Source organism: Cynocephalus volans, chromosome 16 (assembly GCF_027409185.1).
Source record: "Cynocephalus volans isolate mCynVol1 chromosome 16, mCynVol1.pri, whole genome shotgun sequence".
Lineage (NCBI taxonomy): Eukaryota > Metazoa > Chordata > Mammalia > Dermoptera > Cynocephalidae > Cynocephalus > Cynocephalus volans.
The window spans coordinates 25,050,134-25,068,674 of record NC_084475.1 but is presented as its reverse complement, the minus strand read 5'-3'; the positions used below and the strand labels follow the sequence as shown (position 1 = coordinate 25,068,674).

General features: G+C 36.5%; 1 protein-coding gene across 4 annotated transcripts in view; it reads left to right on the top strand.

Annotated features, from left to right (window-relative positions):
- Positions 1-18,541, top strand: part of GKAP1 (G kinase anchoring protein 1) — a 69,367-nt gene that overhangs the window by 33,283 nt on the left and 17,543 nt on the right. For 3 of the 4 annotated variants that reach the window (XM_063080717.1, XM_063080716.1, XM_063080718.1), the window contains exons 7-8: positions 10,174-10,326; positions 17,298-17,399. In XM_063080717.1, coding sequence (XP_062936787.1) covers positions 10,174-10,326; positions 17,298-17,399 — 255 coding nt within the window. The remainder of the gene's footprint in view (positions 1-10,173; positions 10,327-17,297; positions 17,400-18,541) is intronic. The other variant, XM_063080719.1, reaches the window with a different exon arrangement.

The window sequence follows — 18,541 nt, the reverse complement described above, 5'->3', positions numbered from 1 at the left end:
AGGGATATGCTGTAGAAACCTGCAAACACAACCTTGACCAGGCAATCAATGTTAATATCATCAGTGATTAGTCATGTTGATAACATGTACCCTTGATATGATGTGATGAGAATGGCACTACACCTCTGTGGTCTTCCTACCCAAAACCTGAAACCCAGTGTAACCATGGGAAAACATGGGACAAACCCAGATCAGAGGACATTCTATCAAATACCTGACCAGTATGACCAGAATTCCTCAAAACTGTCAAGGTCATCAAAAACAAAGTTTGAGAAACTGTCATGGACTGAGGAGGCTAAGGAGACATGACGACTAGATTTAATATGGTGTCCTGGATGAGATCCTCAAACAGAAAAAGGACAAGGAAAAATTAGTGGACTCTGAATAAAGTATAGAGTCTAGTTATAGTAGTATACCACTGTTGGTTCCGTAGTTGTAACAAATGTACCATAATAATGTAAGATGTTAACAAAAGGGGAAACTGGGAAGGGGTTTATGAGATCTCTCTGTACTATCTTTAAAACTTTTCTGTAAATCTAAAGCTATTTCTAAAATAAAAACTTTATTTAAAAAATTGGTCAGCAGGTTCAGATGTTGTCAGCCATTATAAAGGTTCCCATCAGCCACTAAGTCAGTGCTTTTAGCAGCTATTAGTGATTATTTCCTTAGAGCATGTTTTTCATTAAATTTGTACCTCAGGAATACATGCATGTAGTAATAATTGAATGGCAGAGGGGGGTTATATTGAAAACTGGTAGTCTCCCACCGCTGCAATTACCCTTCCCTTACTACTTTTTAAAATTTTTCTCGTATTTCAAGATTGATTCTTTTTACCACGCCATACAGAAGTATTTAAAGTTTTTCTGCACACACTATATTTTTTCATACTACCTTGTCTACCCATGTATTCTTTCCTTTCCTCTTTTTTCATCTGATTAACTGTGCTTTAGAACTTGGTCAGAGGGTTGCCTTTTCCTCGAAGCTTTCCAATTGTGGTCTTATTTAGATGCCCAGGGCACCCTGTGTATATTTCATAGTACCAAACACCCTGTTTTGTCATTGTTTCACTTCTTCACTGGAATCCGAATTCTTGGAAGTCTTAGCCCGTATCTTGTTGATTTTGTTTCTCCAGTAGTCCTAATTCCTTGCACATAGTAGGTAACATAAATAAATGTTCTGCCTTGTCACTAAAACCTTCCCTAACCTTTTCTGGTCTGCTTCTCTTGTATATTTTTATAGTACTTATAAGGGATGCACATAGTAGGTTTCATTTCCCCTGCCAGTTTAAGCACATTGTTAGGGCTTTCATGAAAGTCTGCATTAAGAATCCTAAGACTACATCCTTGTTCAGCAAGAAAAAGTGCCACTATCAAATAATTACATTTGCCATTTATAAAAGAGGAAGAAGTAGCTGCATGCTTTACAGGTATTTCCTCTTGGAATAAGTTAAAAGCAGTCAAGAGTGGTAAAAGAAATATATTCAATGGACCATTTTGAGGTTTGTATATTACTGTATATTAAGGTATCTTAAAACTGTAAAGCTGGGAGGCTATTCCTCTAGGAGGTGACTTGGAGCCCTTGGAAATATGAAAATTTTATAATAAAAGTGATAATTTTTGCCCAGTTGACCTTTTGCAATTCCAATTAAAATGCTAAGGGTGTTTATTTTTTAGAACTCAGCAAGTTACTAATAAGGAAGAGCAAAGGCCGAAAAATAGATAAGAACTCCTAAAGAAGAATTATATATAGTGCAGTAACTATCATTCTTCAAGATTCCATATATGCATGAGTCTGTTTTTGAGCTCTTTATTTTGTTCTACTGGTCAATCTATTCCTGTGCGATACCATGCTGTTAATTATTCTAACTTCATCATATAAATGAAAAATCAAGGGACAGTTTTTAGCCATGTTAGGAAAAATATCAAATTGCATCCCTACTTTCCATCACACATTAAAATCAACTTCACATAGACTAAACCTTATATATGAAAGGCAAATTTTATAACTTTTAGAACTAGAAAATATAGAATAATATATTTCTGACCTGGGGTAGAGAAAAACAAAAACACTAACTATAAAACAAAAGTTTGGTACATTGGAATGCATTCAAAACAAATAATTTTCCACAAAATACCAAAAAGAATGTAAAAAGACAAGGCTCAAGTGGAAAGAAGGTATTTTCAAAACATAGAACTAATAAAGGATTAGTATCCAGATAGAGAAAGTACTCCAGTCAAATGGTTACTGTCTTATAAGATAGATAAAAAAAACAGGCAAGGGACATCAGGCATTTCAGAAAACAAGAAATATGAATAGCAAAATCATGAAAAATGTCCAACTTTGCTACTAATAAGAAAAATGCAAATTAAGATTGCACTGAGATACTATTTTTTCTCCCACCCACAAGGCAGGCAATAATTATGAAGTTTGAAAATACCAAGATTCGGAGGTTAATACATCAGTAGAGTTATGGATCAGTTTATATTGGTGGGAATGTAAATCAGTACAAATATTTTTCATAAGGTTGATGTTCTTACAAAGTTGGATATTCATTACAACCGAAAAAGGGCCAGGTAGCAAATATTTTAGGCTTCAAGCACGTCAGTCTCTGTTACAACTACTCAGTTCTGCCACTGTAGTATAAAAGCAGCCATAGACAATGCTTAAATGAATGAGCAAGGCTGCATTCCAGTAAAATAACATGTCGGTGGGGGGAGGGAATGGGAACTATTTGTACTTCTCTCAATTTCTCTGTAAAACTAAAACTGCTGTAAAAATAAAACAATTTAGAAAAAAAGTATGTAAGAGGGGAAAAAATTGGAGCTAAGTAGCAAATAAATATACACATCAATAAATAATTATTTTCTGAGGTACTTTTGAAGTATGAACATTTTCTTTAAATTTACTTTTAAAATGTGTCTCAACTTCTGGTCAAAATGGCAGAATAGACTGTCCCCAGCATCGCTCTCTCCCACAAATCAACCAATTTACAACTATAAAAAAGCAACAACAGCCAAGCTGGGGCCACTAGAGCTCAGGGGAAGAGGAGGAGAGACCTACGGAGTTCATGAAGGTGGGAGAAATCACAGTGAGAGAAAGAAAAAACCACTCTGACCATTTCGAATCCCGGCTGCTTCCAGGCTGGAGCTGCTGAGCACATGGAGCAGGAGCCGGCTAAAAGCTGCAGCTGTGCCTTTTGGATGAAGTTGCTTGGAGGTGGCAGGGCAGAAGAGGGCCTTGGTGGCCCCCAGGCCAGCAAGACCACTAATAGGTTTCCCATGGACCCACATAGGACCCAGGAGCCACAACAACTGAAAAAAAGGAGCCACTCAGAGGCCGGTGAGTCATCGGAAGGGACTGGAGCATGGCCCGTCCCATGGGAAGTGTTCGGAGCATGGGCAGTGGGAGAGACAGGCCCATCAGGGGAACACTGGGGCACAGCAAGGACAGCTGATCTGCCCCCAGTCAGTGTAGGATCATTCAGAGGAGACTGGTCAGGATTATAGAACTGCAGGGGGTGGGCCGGCCCGTGGCTCACTTGGGAGAGTGTGGTGCTGATAGAACTGCAGGGGGTGCAGTTTGGTGAAAAGACTCAGGCCCAGACCAGTGTTTCTATACAACCCAGGTGCATCAGATTTCACTAGACCCTGAAGTACCTATAAAGTCCGTCCACCATTAAAACCTGAGCTACCCAAAAAGCTTTCCCCAGGGAATCAGCAGCAAAGCTCAGAGCTCAACCTCAGAGCTCAAGTACTGGTCCCCACAGGTAGTTGCCCCATTTTAGAAGTAAGCAAAGGACAACAGCAAATTAGTTCCAGTGCAGAGTTTAAGTGGTGGGAATAGCAAATAATCCAATACAAAACTGAAAGAAAAAACAAAGTGCCCACAACCAGAGACAAAGTTTGATATTAACTAGTAAAAGTCTCATGTCACCAAAGAACACCTATAACACCAGAAGGACCAGAAGTCCCCTGGGCTACCAAGCCAGGAAGTGGGGAGGGCCGGGGGCCTCAGCCATGCCCCCCAACACCCAGCAACCAGTCCCGAGGGTGGAGGGTGAGGGGTTCGGCCACATACCCCCGACAAGTGCAACCACCCCAGCAACGACCACCGAGCTGCAGGAAGCACCTCGGGCTTCAGTCATGCCCCCCAGCAAGAGCAACCAGCCCAGTGACGACCACCAAGCCGCCAAAGGAAGTGCCCCAGGCTCTCCTGAGCTAGGATGGTGGGAGGCCGAGGGTCTCAGCCACACCCCCCTGACACATGCATCCAGACCATCGATAACCACCAAGCCACCGCAGGAAGCACCCCAGGCTCTCCCTAGCCAGGGCAGTTGGGGGCTGAGGGCCTTGGCCATGCCACCCTGACATGTGCAACCAGCCCAGCGAAGACCACCAAGCTGCAGCAAGAAGGGCCCCAGGTTCCCGAGCTGGCGTGGTGGGAGGCGAGGGCTTTTGTTACACCCCCTGACATCTGCACCCAGCTTAGGAATGACCAAGCCACCGCTGGAAGCCCCCACGTCTCTCCTGTTGGAATGTGGGGGTGCCACAGGCCTCGATCTCACCCTTCCTCCTTCCTCTTCCTCCCATCACATTTCCTTCCCCTTTCCACTCTCCCTCTGCCTCCCAACTGCTCTACAACATCATAGAATGTAAAAAAATAATAGTAATTAAATTAAATTTTTAAAATGTATCTCATTTCACTCAGTTTAATTCTTTTTAATAAATTTAGAATAACTTAGAACTTTCTTCTAGTAGGAAAGAAGCTAAAATTAATCCTAGACTGATATTCTTCTAACTAGAGTTATAGTTTAAGTCAATTAGCCTTGTTATTGAAATTGAAACTAGTTCAGTTAGTTTTTTAAAATATCACATTTACTTAGGGTTCATGTTTCCCTTTTCGTTTCTAAAAGGACTGAATATAAATTGCTTTTTTTTAAAAAAAAGCGAAAAAAAATAGAAGTGAAAAACAGCACTGACCATCTAAGTCAGCATTTCTTAAAATGCATTTTGGGCATTTTGGGCCCTTGTCAAAAGGGCTTCGGCTTCACCCTGGTCCCACTGAATCAGAATCTGGGGCCTAAGAATCTGCTTTTAAACATACTTTCCTGGGAATTCTTGTGTACACTAAAGTCTGAGAACCAGCGATCAGACTGGAGGAGGGAAAGTTGATGTCACCTGGAGTCTGCAATAAATAACTTGACCCAATCAGTACGGCCATGGGTTTGGGCTGACATTTCCTAGAAGCTTGGGTGGGGGGGGGGAACGCCAAAATAAATCACTTTGGCTTATGTGGTTTTTATCTTCTGACCAGAAAATTATACAAGTTTTTCAGCAGAGTTCATGTTTCTCAGGAACTAAACTCATGGTCTTTGTAGGAAACCTGGGGGATATGTGGGCAATATCCTAAACTCTGATTTTCTAAGATTAACATTATGATCCTATAAATGTGCCGTCCATTGATTATCTCAAAAGGCTGAGGGCATATATTAAAAACAAAAACGCTTTATTTACAAAAAAGGCAGCACATCCATTTTGAGCTAGTTTGCTGACCCGATATAAGTTATGACTTGGCAGTCTACTTGTAGATATACAAGCCCTAGAGAATATCGCACATTTGTCCTAGGAGCCACATACAGGAATGTTTAAGTATGCACTGGCTCAGCCCCTCATATCCCCTCCCCAAGAAAAAAACTAGAAGAAATCTAAATGTTAATCTTCAGTAGAATGAATAAATTATAGTGTGATCACACAATGGTTTATGCAGTAGTGAAAATGAATGAATTTATAGCTCCAGGCAACAACATGGATGAATCCAAAAGAGAATGTCGACTGAAAAACAAGTTTAGAAGATTGCATCAGAGTGTTACCAATTTTATAAAGCTTAAAATTAAGCTAAACTAAGTATTCTTGCTGAAAATGTTTAACCTATATATAAATTAAGCCTTAAGATCTGCCTTCCATTTTACAGGAGATATAGGAATTAGAAGTACACGTTAGGTGATGCCTAGAGAAAGCAATCAGGCAAATCCAGCAGATGGATACTTTGTAGGACAACTGACCTACTCTCTTTAACAAGAAAGTGTTAAAAAAAAAAAAAAAAAAAAAGGTGGGGCTTGGGGAGGGAGTATTCTGGATCAAAGGAAATTTAAGAGATGACTAAATGCACTGTGTAAACCCTGATTAGATGAGTTGTAAAAGACATTCTGATCCAATTGAAGAAATATAAATATGAACTAGGTGTAAGATGATATTAAAGAATGTGATTATTGTTAGTTGTGATAATAATATTATGGTTAAATTGGAAAATTTGTTTTTTACAGCTGCATGTGAAAGCATTTTGAGATGAAATGTCATGTCTGTACTTTAAAAAATACCTAAGCAAAAAAGAGGGAGGGATAAATATAGGGAACCCTTGACAATTGGTAAATCTAGTGTAGAGTTTGTGGGTGAAAATTTTCATAATGAAAAGTAAAAAAATAAGCAAAATGAAATTTTATTTTTTAGTGGCACATCTGCAAAACAAAAGAAGATGGAAATGATAAACACTAAATTCAGGGTATTGCTTACCTTTATGGAGGCAGGTAGATAAGAACGGGGGAAGAGTAGTATGCAGGTGGCACAAGGTAAAGTAATGTTCTAGTTTTTAAGTAGAATGATGGAATCAAGGTTGTTTTTTTTAACAGCTTTATTGAGTTATAGTTTACATACCGTAAAAGCGTATAATTCAGTCATTTATAGTATAGAGTTGTGCAACCATAACCATAGTCTAGTTTTAGAACATTTCCATAGTCCCTAAAAATTCCCTCATACTTGTTTGTAGTCAATCCCTACTGCCACCGTCAGCCCCTGGCAACCACGGATCTGCTCTCTGTCTCTGTAGATTTGCCTTTTTGGTAACCTATTATGAATGGACTCATACAATATACATTACTCATATTTGGTTTCTTTCCTCTATCAGATAAATGAATTGCAATTTTTTTCTCCCAGGCTGTGCCTTGCCTTTTGTTTTCTTAATGATGTCTTTTGAGGCATAAAAATTTTGAATTTTGATCAAGTCCAGTTAATCAGTTTTTTCTTTTATGGATTGTACTTTGGTGTTCATTTAATAACTCATTGTCTAACCCAAGGTTATGATTATTTATTCTAGAAGTTTTCTAATTTTAATTCGTCCTTTAAAGTCTGTGATCCATGTTTAAGTTAATTTTTGTGCATGGTGTGAAGAAATAGTTCAAATTCTCCTTATGGCATATGTGCATCTAATTCTCACAGCACCATTTGTTGAAAACACTTGTTTCCTTAACGTTATGCCTTGACGCCTTTTCAAAAAGTAAATTGACATGAGTGTGAAGGTTTATGTCTAGATTTTTATCCGTTGATCTATATGTTCCTCTGATCTTATGCAAGCACCATTCTGTCTTACTCACTGTATGCTTGGCACTTAAGAGGTGCTCAAAATCTGAATTAAATTGAAATTGAATTGCCTAGACTTATTAAAGATTCTGTGTTCTTACATTTGCCACATTGTAATCTTTTTCCTGGGGTGTGTGTGGGGGTGTGTGGTTGATTTATTTTTTTGCTTGCTTTCTCCTGTAGTTTCTTATCAAGGTACCTTTTGAAAAATCCCATCTTTAAACTGAGAAGAAATTTCGTTTTTTACTCAGAAATACTCAAGAATACCCTTTGGGTCAGGCATGCTGGTAATGGGAACAGCTATCAAAAAACAGGGACACTTTGTGGAACTGTAATCTTTAGTGACATGAAATCCAGAGGCTGATTAGTTGCCAACATTAATCTATTTATTCCATAGAAGCTCAGCAGTGATTTAAGCATTTTTGTATTAATTGCTTTAAAATGAAATCTTACCAGAGTATATTGGAAGTATTTTATGAAGCCACAGACTTAGAGTTAAATCTGTACCACTTAGCAAGATTCATGAGCATTCCTGAGGCCATAAATCCTTGGTGAAGAAATAATACTTGCCGTATTAATGTCTCATGGTGTTTATGAGATTCAAATAAAGTGATGTTTGTCTAAGTGCTTTACAAAATATAAAATGTTGCACAAAACATTTTTAATGTCATTTGTATATTAAGCACTGATATACAAGTAAATTTTTCTTTTGAACACTTTCTAAGATAATGTGAATGGAAAAGAATGGTCATCGAACTGTTGGTCATTGCTCATGAATACAATTGAAATGGGTAAAATTGTGAGCATTATAGCTCAAGAATTGTGGGACATAGGTGAAACCAATGAGAGTGAGAGGAACGTTTTCTTCAATCTATCTTTATAACAGGACGTTGAAGAGGAAATGCTCCTTTGCTTAGAGAACATATAAAAGTCTAGTTTTACATATGGATAGATAGTGATAGAGTTTTATCTTGGAAATCTTTATTGGTGTGTAGAATTTATGTAAAAATTATTTTTAGATGTTATGTAAGAGATTAAGCAAGCTATAGTAAGCAAAACAGTGTAGTACTGGCATAAGAATATACATACAGTGATAGAATAGAATTAAGAATCCAGAAATAAACCCTGATATTTATGTTCAGTTGATTTTGGACAAAGGTGCCAAGACAATTCAGTGGGGGAAGGGATAGTCATCTCAGCAAATGATGCTTTGTATACACATGCAAGAGAATGAATTTGGATGCCTTTTTCACACCATACACAAAAATTAACTCAAAATGGATTACAGAACTAAATAGAGCTAAAACAATGAAACTCTTAGGAGAAAATATAGGGATAAATTTTTGTGACTTTGAGTTAGGCGGTGATTTCTTGGATAAATTGGACTTCATCAAAATTAAAAACTTTTGTGATGCAAAAGCCACCAGCAAGAATGTACAGATAACCCATAGAATGGGAGAAAATATTTGCAAATCATATTTGACAAGATACATGTATTTAGAAAATATAAAGAACTCTGAAAACTCAATTAAAAAGACAAGTAACCCACTTAAAAAATAGGCAAAGGAGGGGCTGGCGGGTTAGCTCATCTGGTTAGAACACAGCTTTATAACACCAAGGCCATAGGTTCAGATCTCATTACTGGCCAGCTGCCCTCCCCCCACCAAAAAAAAAACACTAAAAATAGGTAGGTTAGTTCCCCCAAAAGAAAAAATAGGCAAAGGATCTGAGTACATATTGCTCCAAAAAGATATACAAATGTCCAATAAGCACATGAAATGATGCTCAGCACCATTAGCCATCAAGGAAATGCAACTCAAAACCATAAGGAGATACTACGTCACACCTACTGAGTTGGGTACAATCAAAAAAAGAGATAATAACAAGTGTTGGTGAGAAGGTGGAGAAATTGGAACCCTCTTGCACTGCTCTGGGATTGTAAAAAAGTGTGCTGCTTTGGAAAACTATTTGGCAATATCTCAAAAGGTTAATTAAACATAGAGTTACCATATGACCTAGCAATTTTACTCTTAAGTGTATACCCAAGAGAATCGAAAACATGTCCACACAAAATCTTGTGCATGAATGTTCATGGCAGCATTATCCATAATAGCCCAAAAGTAGAAAGAACCCAAATGTCCATCAACTGATGAATGAAGAAATAAAATGTAGAATGGGATATTATTTGGCAATAAAAGGAATGAAGTACTGATGCATGCTATACCATGGATGAACTTTGAAAATACTTTGCAAGGTCAAAGAAGCTAGTTACAAAAGATCACAAATTGGGTGATTCCATTTATAAAAATGTCCGTGAAAGCGAATCTATAGAAACAGAAAATAGAGTAGTGTTGCCTGGGGTTGGGGGAGATACTAGGAGGAAACGGGGAGTGACTGCTGATGGGTGCAGGGTTTCTTCTGGGGTTGATGGAAATGTTATAAAATTGTGGCGATGGTTGCACAGCTCTGTGAGTATATTTAAAAACCACTGCCTCGCACACATTAAATGGGTGAATTGTATGGTATATGAATAATAAAATTTAAAAATCAAGCAATACCCAATTCCAAAATACATGGAGAAGTAAGAAAAGAACATTTGCAAATGTTTCTACCACTGATATTCTGGAGAAGGATAGGGTGGTTGACTGTCTCTTAGCTGTCATTTTTCTTTCATTCTTTATCCTTCTAGTGACTGACTAGGTTAATTAAATGCATACACTTTTGTGTTGAATGACAGTAAATCATAATTCATTTTTGACAGGAGTTGAGTTCTTCTCAGACTTTATCACATGATGGAGAATTCTTCAATAGACTGGAAGATGATGTTCATAAAATTCTTATTAGAGAAAAAAGAAGAGAACAGCTTACAGAATATAATGGAACAGATAATTGTACAGCTCATGAACACAACCAGGCATGTAGAAATTCTCTTAAAATCACAATGAAATTGAAATGCAATTTTTCTTTTTTTAAAAAAAGTAAGCAGTAGAATCCAATTATATAAAGTAACAGTTTTAAGATATTAGTTGTTATCACACAGATATTTATAGTAAAAAGTATGAAGTCTGTAGTTAATTCATTGATGAATATTTTTTGAGCATGTGTTATAAGCAAGTGTACAGTAGGCACTCGTGTGGGGGAGGGGGAACACCAGGACGGGTTAGACCTTCCTTTCCTTAGACACTCAGAGTAGTGGGGACATGAGGAGGTAGACCTGTAAAGGGATTATCATTCAGCATGATAAAGACTATATGAACCATAAAAAAAGAAGTTTTGAATAGAAAAGGGTTTTTTTTTGGTTTTATTGGGGTTTTTTTTCTTATACAGAGTGTCACAGCTTACAGAAATGGTTTTGAATAAGATCACTGCTTGGGTAAAGTGTGATGGGTATACAAACACGTGACATTTGGAATGGATTTTGAATGATGAATAACTGCATAAACTGAGAAATGGGCAAAGTATTTGTAGCCTAAGGGAACTGCAAGAACAGAGGCCCTGAGTTATGAGGCCTTCAACGGAGTGTTGAAGAAACTGAAAAATTCTGCAACTGAGAAATATAGGGTTAAGTGAATGTGGGATGACATGACTAGAGAAATTGGATTTAGGTTATAAAAAAGTCTTTTCTGTGAAACTAAGAAGTTAGAATTTTATCATATGCAGCAAGGCAAACTATGGCCCACATGTCAAGTCCAGTCAGTGGTCTATTTTTGTAAGGCTCACGAGCTAAGAATGGTATTTTACCAAAAAAGAGAGAATAGAATATATTGCAGAGACTGTGTATAACCCACTAAGCCTAAAATATTTACTATTGAGCCCTTTACAGAAAATGTTTGCCAGCCTCTGCTACAGACCAGTCTTACCCAAAATATATCATGTAAGGAAAAAAGGGTGCTTCATTTCCTCATACCCAACTCCCAGATTCATGGTGCCTGGAAGAGGTGTGACCTACTTCACGTTCCTCACTGCCGCATCTTAAATCTCATCAAACAAAGAAAGTACATAATACTCAGACCTCTAAATCTGCATTTACTTTCTCATCACAACCAGTAGTCTATCTTACTTCCTCTTAACCATGAACCTGTTCTTTGTCTTATATTGACCTAAAATCTGTCGATAACTCTATTCTCCCAGCATGAAACTTTTAGTAAGTAATTTCAATATTGTCCCCATGAACACTTTCCCCTTACTTCCTTAATTTTCTCTTGTTCCCTTCTTGCTGTATGCAGCATTGCCTCTCACAGTATGGTCTACGTTTTCTATTCTAATTTAATTTCTGGGCCACCAGATATTGCTGGAAAATATTTTTTAAAACAGTGCTAATGTTTTCATCTGAAAGTCAGTGCTGTGTAACTTCTGCCATATCCTTATTTCCACTTAACAGTCCTCTGACTCATCTTTCTGACTTTGACAGATTCTTACACTAGCTATTCCAAACTCTAGGAGCCTGGGTCCCATCCTTTTACTCTTTTCAATGGACATCTTTGTTTTCTAAGAAGACTGATTAATTCAGTCATTTAACAAATCAAACACCTACTATGTTGTCTTATTTGGGACACAAGAGAAGTCAGACCCTTAAGACCTTTTTACTCTAATACAGCACTAAGATTGGTTTATAAATAACACTTCCATATGGAAGTCTGTTTTCAACTTGGTAGTGGGAAATCCTTGTCACCTCTGAGATACTTATGAGCTTCTTTCTTTCTGGCATTGAATTAAATTTAATGTTTTCCTGTCTTGCCTTGACTGCCAAATTTTATGTACAGTACAAGCAACCATGTTAACATTTGTGGTTAGCTTCCTCCTTTTTTCATTGATTATGATTTTCACCTTTGTAGTCCTTATCTTATTTTTTAAGCCATCTCAGATCGTTTTTGATAGAAGGAATGTATATTTTAACAAATACTTAGGTGCCTCAAGCCCTTTATAGAACAAATTTGGGTATATATAAGTTTAATTAAATAAGTAATATTAATAATATAATAAAAACCAAAGTGATAATGCAGTATAGTAGAAAGAGAACGGACTTTGAAATCAAACAAACATAGTAACAAAATATAGCTCTGCAGCTTATCAGCCATGCCACACTGGAATTAAGTTACCTGTCTTTCTTGCACTATTACTGCACTATTATTAGGAAAGTTAACAATTACCATTTAAAATGTGTAGCAGATCATGTTGTACACAGTACGCACTTAATTGTTGCTTTGCCTCACACGGATTTGTCACCTCTCTTCCCCTGGGTGATGGAGCCGCAAAAGGATTACTCAAAGCCCATCTCTTCTGAGCAGTGAGAGACCCCAAAGGGGTTAATTTCCTGGAACCCTCAAGAGAGAGGCATTCCTTCCTTTTGGAAATTAACCACGAATTGGGGTTCTCACCCTGCATTTATTCTCCAAAACAGGAAGTTACAGGAAAAGAATATAGGTGGGGTTATAGTTCAACAATAGAGACTGGTAACATCAGTGAAACAAGCAGAGTGACATTCCATAGTACAATTTGCAAAAGGTTAAGTCGATCCACCAAAAAAAGCTTGATCTTAGCAAACATTCTCTTTCCCTGCAGCAGTTTCCCCAATGTTTTACATATCAATCAAGTAACTTGTCTGTCCTTGAGCTAGCAACCTTGCTGTGTTACAATTCTATATCTTATAACAGACTTTAGCTTGGAGAAAGTTTCCTGTCTTTTGCAACGTTAACATTTCTATATGTACTTTTAAGAAGTTAGGCTAACCCTGAAACTGCAGGGCTTTGGAGGCCCTGTGAAATACATTTGCTTTATAAATATTGGTATATTCCACATTTAATAGGTATTATTTTTGTACAGGTAAAAAGGGGTCAGTCCAAAAAAGGATATACTGTTATACTGATAAAGTGCTATAGTAATTCTCAGGAACGGGGATGAGAGTTGGCTTTGTTGGGAGAAAATAGCATTTGAATTGGAAACTTACGGACAGTAGGATATGAACAGGCAGAGACGAGGAAGAAACTGGAATGCCTTGAGTAACAATATGTAGGCAGTGAAGTATAAACCAATTTACTTAAAACAGAAGGTTCATAGAGGAGTATAGTATAAGTTTGGTAAGGTGGGTGGGAAAAGATTGTGGAGTATTTAAAGCCTGGTTTATAATTTAATCAGTAGACAGTAAAGAAGTTTTGAAGGTTTTTGAGCAGAGTGCAATGTTTTGCATAGTGATATTAATTTTACTGTGGTGCCTAGGAAAAACTGAAGGCAGGTGAAGACTATTGATAGGAATTAGGCAATACTAAGCATTGGTAAGGATAGAGCACAGCAGTAACGTACTGCCAGTAAGAATGTAAATTGTTATAACCATTCTGGAAAACAATTTGGCATTAACTCTTTTTTATTGAAACCATAACGGATTATACATATTTGTGGGGTACGGTACAATGTGTGAGGATCAAATCAGGATAATTAGGATTTTCATCATTACAAAAAGTAGTCATTCTTTGTGTCCTTTAGCCAATTTCTCACTGACCCCCTCCCACTCTCCCTTTCCCATCTCTAGCAGCTACAGTACTGTTCTCTCATTCTCAGAGTTCAGTGTGTCTTTGTGATTGTCCTTCCTTCCTTCCTTTCCTTCCTCTCCTTTCTTTACTTCTTTCTTAGCTCCTACTTATGAGTGAGGACATGCAGTATTTTTCTTTCTGTGCCTGGCTTATATCACTTCAAGTAATTTTCTCCAAGCTCATCTGTGTTGCTGCACATGGCAGAATTTCATTCTTATGGTTGAGTAGTATTCCACTGTATAAATATACCACGTTTTCCTTATCCAGTCATCCGTTGATGGACATTTAGGTTGGTTCCATATCTTGGTTATGATAAATAGGGCTGCAGTAAATGTGGGAGTTCAGGTATCCTTTCAACATGATGATTTCCATTTCTTTTGGAATATACCCAGTAGAGGGATTGCTGGATCGTATAGCAGTTCTATCTGTAGTTGTTCGAGAAACCTCCATACTGTTTTCCATAATGGCTGCACTAATTTACAGTCCCACCAGCAAGTATAGGAGGGATCCCCTGTCTCCACACCCTCACCAGCATTTGTTATTCACAGTCTTTTTGATAATAGCCAGTCTAACTGGGGTGAGATAATCTCTCAGTGTTGTTTTGATTTGCATTTCCTGATGAGTAGTGATGTTGAGCATTTTTTCATGTACTTGTTGGCCATCTGTCTATCTTCCTTTGAGAAATGTCTGTTCAGCTCCTTTGCCCATTTTTTAATTGGATTGTTTTTTTGCTGTAAAGTTGTCTGAGCTCTTTGTATATTCTGGATATTAATGTACCAGTTTGATAAAAACATTGCTTTGCTTACTAAGATTGCACATTTTTTCATGTTCATCGGTCATATGTCTGTCATATTTGTTGTGACTAATTTTCCCAGTTTTTCATTTACCTTTTGATTTTTGTTACAGTATTTTTTGAGATTTTTCAAGTTAAGTCTGTCAATCTTTTCCTTTTTATGTTCTCCCTTTGGTGTCAATTTCAGAGGGGCTTTCCTATTCAAAGATGATAGATAGTCGTATTCATCTAGATTTTTAAAATACTAAAATGGCTTAATTTTTATTTTTATTTTAAAAGTAAAATATTATTTTATATTATTCCATGATTATATATTCTGCATAAGATAATTTTGATAAAAGGAAAATTTTAAAGAATAAAGTTAAATCTTCTGTAATTCCATGTCCAAAGATAGTTATTCTAAAAATTTTGGTGTATGTCCTTTCAGAATTTTTTCTTTGCACATATTATTACAATTTTGGGATCATGCAAATATATTTTATAGTTCTACATCATTCATTTTTGGTGACTTCATAGTTTTCAGTTTTGTGTGAATTTACCATATATTGTAAGCCTATGTATGTCCTATTGTTGGGCATTTAAGTTAATGTCCAATTTTTTACTGTGACAAAGCAACAGTGAACACCCTCATAGATACTTCCCTCTACCTTCCTATTTGAGATAAATTTCTAGAAGTGAGATTCCTGAGCCTAAAAGTAGTGTGTTTCTAATTTTGATCTACCCACCTTATTCCTTAAATTAGAAACTTGGAGTGGTTATCTTTCTCACCTGCCACATTCAACCTCTCATCAAATGCTATTGATTCTGCCTCCAAATTATTTCTCATATACACTTCTCTGCATTTATATGTCTTCCACCCTAATCCAAGGCATAATCTTGCCTGACCTGGTCTTGTAGTGGCAATTAAAGGTTGGGTTTTTTTGTTTTGTTTTGTTTTTTAACCTGTCTTACCCCAATTCCAATCCATTTTTCACACAGCATCCAAAGGGATCCTTTACCAACATAAATATTACAGTCCTGCTGAAAATCCTTCACTGAGTTCTGTTTTTCTCAGAATAATGTGCAGACTGTTCCTTGGCCTACAAGGCCCTCCAAGATCAGGTCTCTACTCGTTTTTCTAAAGTCATCTTGTACCTTCTTCCCCCTCACTGTGCTCTGACCACACTAGCCTCTTTTTTTTCCCCCAAATTCTCCAGATTCTTTCCTGCCTCGAGGCCTTTAAACATACTGTTCTTTCTACCTGGAAAGCTCTTACCTTCACTTTTTACTTAGCCAATTTGTACCCATCAGTGAAGGTTCATCTTAAGTGTCACTGCCTCAGAGAGAGCTTCCCTGATCCACAAGGGAGCAATCCACATTATTCCCTTTATGGTACCATGTTTCTTTTCTTCATAGCTTAAACCTCAGTTTCTAATTGCTGCATTTGTTTATTTATCTGCCTCTTCCAGCAGACACGTCCTGTGAGGGCAAGAATCTTTTCAGTTCTGTTCACCATTGTACACAAAGCTCCTAGCAGTTAGATGCTCAGTATTTGTGGAATTCATTATCGTCACATTACTCTTTAGATAAATACATAGGACCAGTTTATACTCTTATCAGAGGTATGACTTTAGGGAGATTTTTTACATTTAAATTTACTTATGTTGGTATATGTTACAAAATGACAAGGATTTAACTTGATTTTTCCTAGTTAGCCATTTGTCCTATAACCCACCATTTTTCTTTAATTCAGCCTTTTCCTGCTTTTTAAAAATACCACCTTTATATATTATAATAAATTCTTACATTTCAAGTCTCTTTCCGGACTTTCTTTTTTGATCCATTGCTCTGTCAACCTAGGTATATGACCACATTATTTTAATTATTTTTGCTTTATAGTATCTAATTATTTGATAGGCAAATCCCTCTTCATTGAATTAACTTGTTTCCATTCTGTATTCTACTAGATGAAGTCTTTACTATCTTGCTGAATTCCAAAGAACAATAATCCTATTGGAATTTTGATTAAAATTTTATTGAACTTACAAGGTAGTAGTTAGCCTTCCTATCTACAAACATACTTTATTCTATGTCATTTTCAGAATTTTGTAATTTTCTTAGTATGGGTCTGAAACATTTTAAAATTTTTATTCTTCTGGATATTTGTTATTCTGTTGAGAGGAAATTATTTTTCTAGTTATGTCTTCTTTGTGGTAACTGCTGATACAGAAAAACTTTATTTTAATTTTTAAAAAAATTTTGTATGTTTTAGTTCTTTTTCAGTTCTTTTGGATTTTCAAGATAGACTAACAACAAGAAGTCATAGAGCACTTTTGTTTATTCCAGCGTAGAAATATCATTTCAAAGTACTGATATTGTTCTAGGGTGTGTTTGTAGTTTGAGATTAATCGTAAATATCTTATTTGCTTGTGCTGTACATAATTAGGATTATATAATTGAGTCAAAGTGGAAATGTAGTCAACAGTTTAAGGCTGCCTTAGGAAATTAAACTTTTTACAAAACAATATTGTGAACCGGGCTTGGCAGAACAATGTTAGTCTTAAATTAGTGTTTTTCTCTTTTCAGGAAGTGGTTCTGAAAGATGGAAGAATTGAAAGACTAAAGTTGGAACTTGAAAGGAAAGATGCTGAAATCCAGAAGTTGAAAAATGTGATCACTCAATGGGAGGTTTGTATCCATTTACTGTTATAAATGAAAATAATTCTAGAAATTTTCACATTTTCTGTTTTTCTTATATGTAAATATGTTTAATATTCAGTTGCTAGAAATAGTCATTCTACTATTTAGGTTTATAAACTCTTTGGTGGTTTAAAATTCTGAATATAACATTTTTATTGTTTTATAATATATATATAACATATCCATTTTAAGTGTACAATTCAGTGGCAATAAGTACCTTCACAATATTGTGTAACCATCACCACTATCTGTTTCTAGAACTTTTTCATTATCCCAGAGAGAAACTCTGTACCCACAAGACCCTGTTCTCGTTCCACTTTGCCCCTGGGCACCTCTAATCTCTATGAATTTGCCTATTCTGGGTACCTCATATAGGTAGAATAATACAGCATTTGTTCTTTTGTGTTCCACTTATTTCACTTAGCACCATGTTTTCAAGGTTCATCCATGTTGTAGCTTCTGTTAGAATTTCATTCCTTTTTATAGCTGAATAACATCCATTATATGTATATACTACATTTCGTTTATTGATATCAGTTCTTGCTTTTAGTTCTTTTGGGTATGTACCTACCGGTAGAATTGCTGGATCATATGATAATTTTATTTTTAACTTTTTGAGGAGCTGCCAGACTTTTCCGTAGCAGCTGTGTCATATTACATTCCCACCAGCGGTGAACAAGTGTTCCAGTTTCTCCATATCCTGGCCAATACTTGTTATGTTGTGATGCTAATTTTTAACCACAAATCTACCTATTATTCTCTTACCTCCTCCCTTATGATTTTCAAAAACATATCTTATTCATCTCAGGTATTATTCTTTTTTCATTATTATTCAAATATTTTAACATTTATTTGTGTATGTTTGTGGGATACAGTGCGTTGTTTTAATATGTGCATATACTGCACAGTGATCGCTTAGGGTGGACAGCAGAGTTTTGCTAATGTCCACCATTTCCCACTGCGCCTCACCTCTGGTAACTATTATTCTACTGTCTACTTCTATGAGAACCACTTTTATATTTTTTAGATTCCACATATGAGTAATATCATGTGGTATTTGTCTTTTTGTGCCTGACTTACTTCACTTAACATGATGGTTCCCAGTTCCATCCATGTTGCTGAAAATGGCA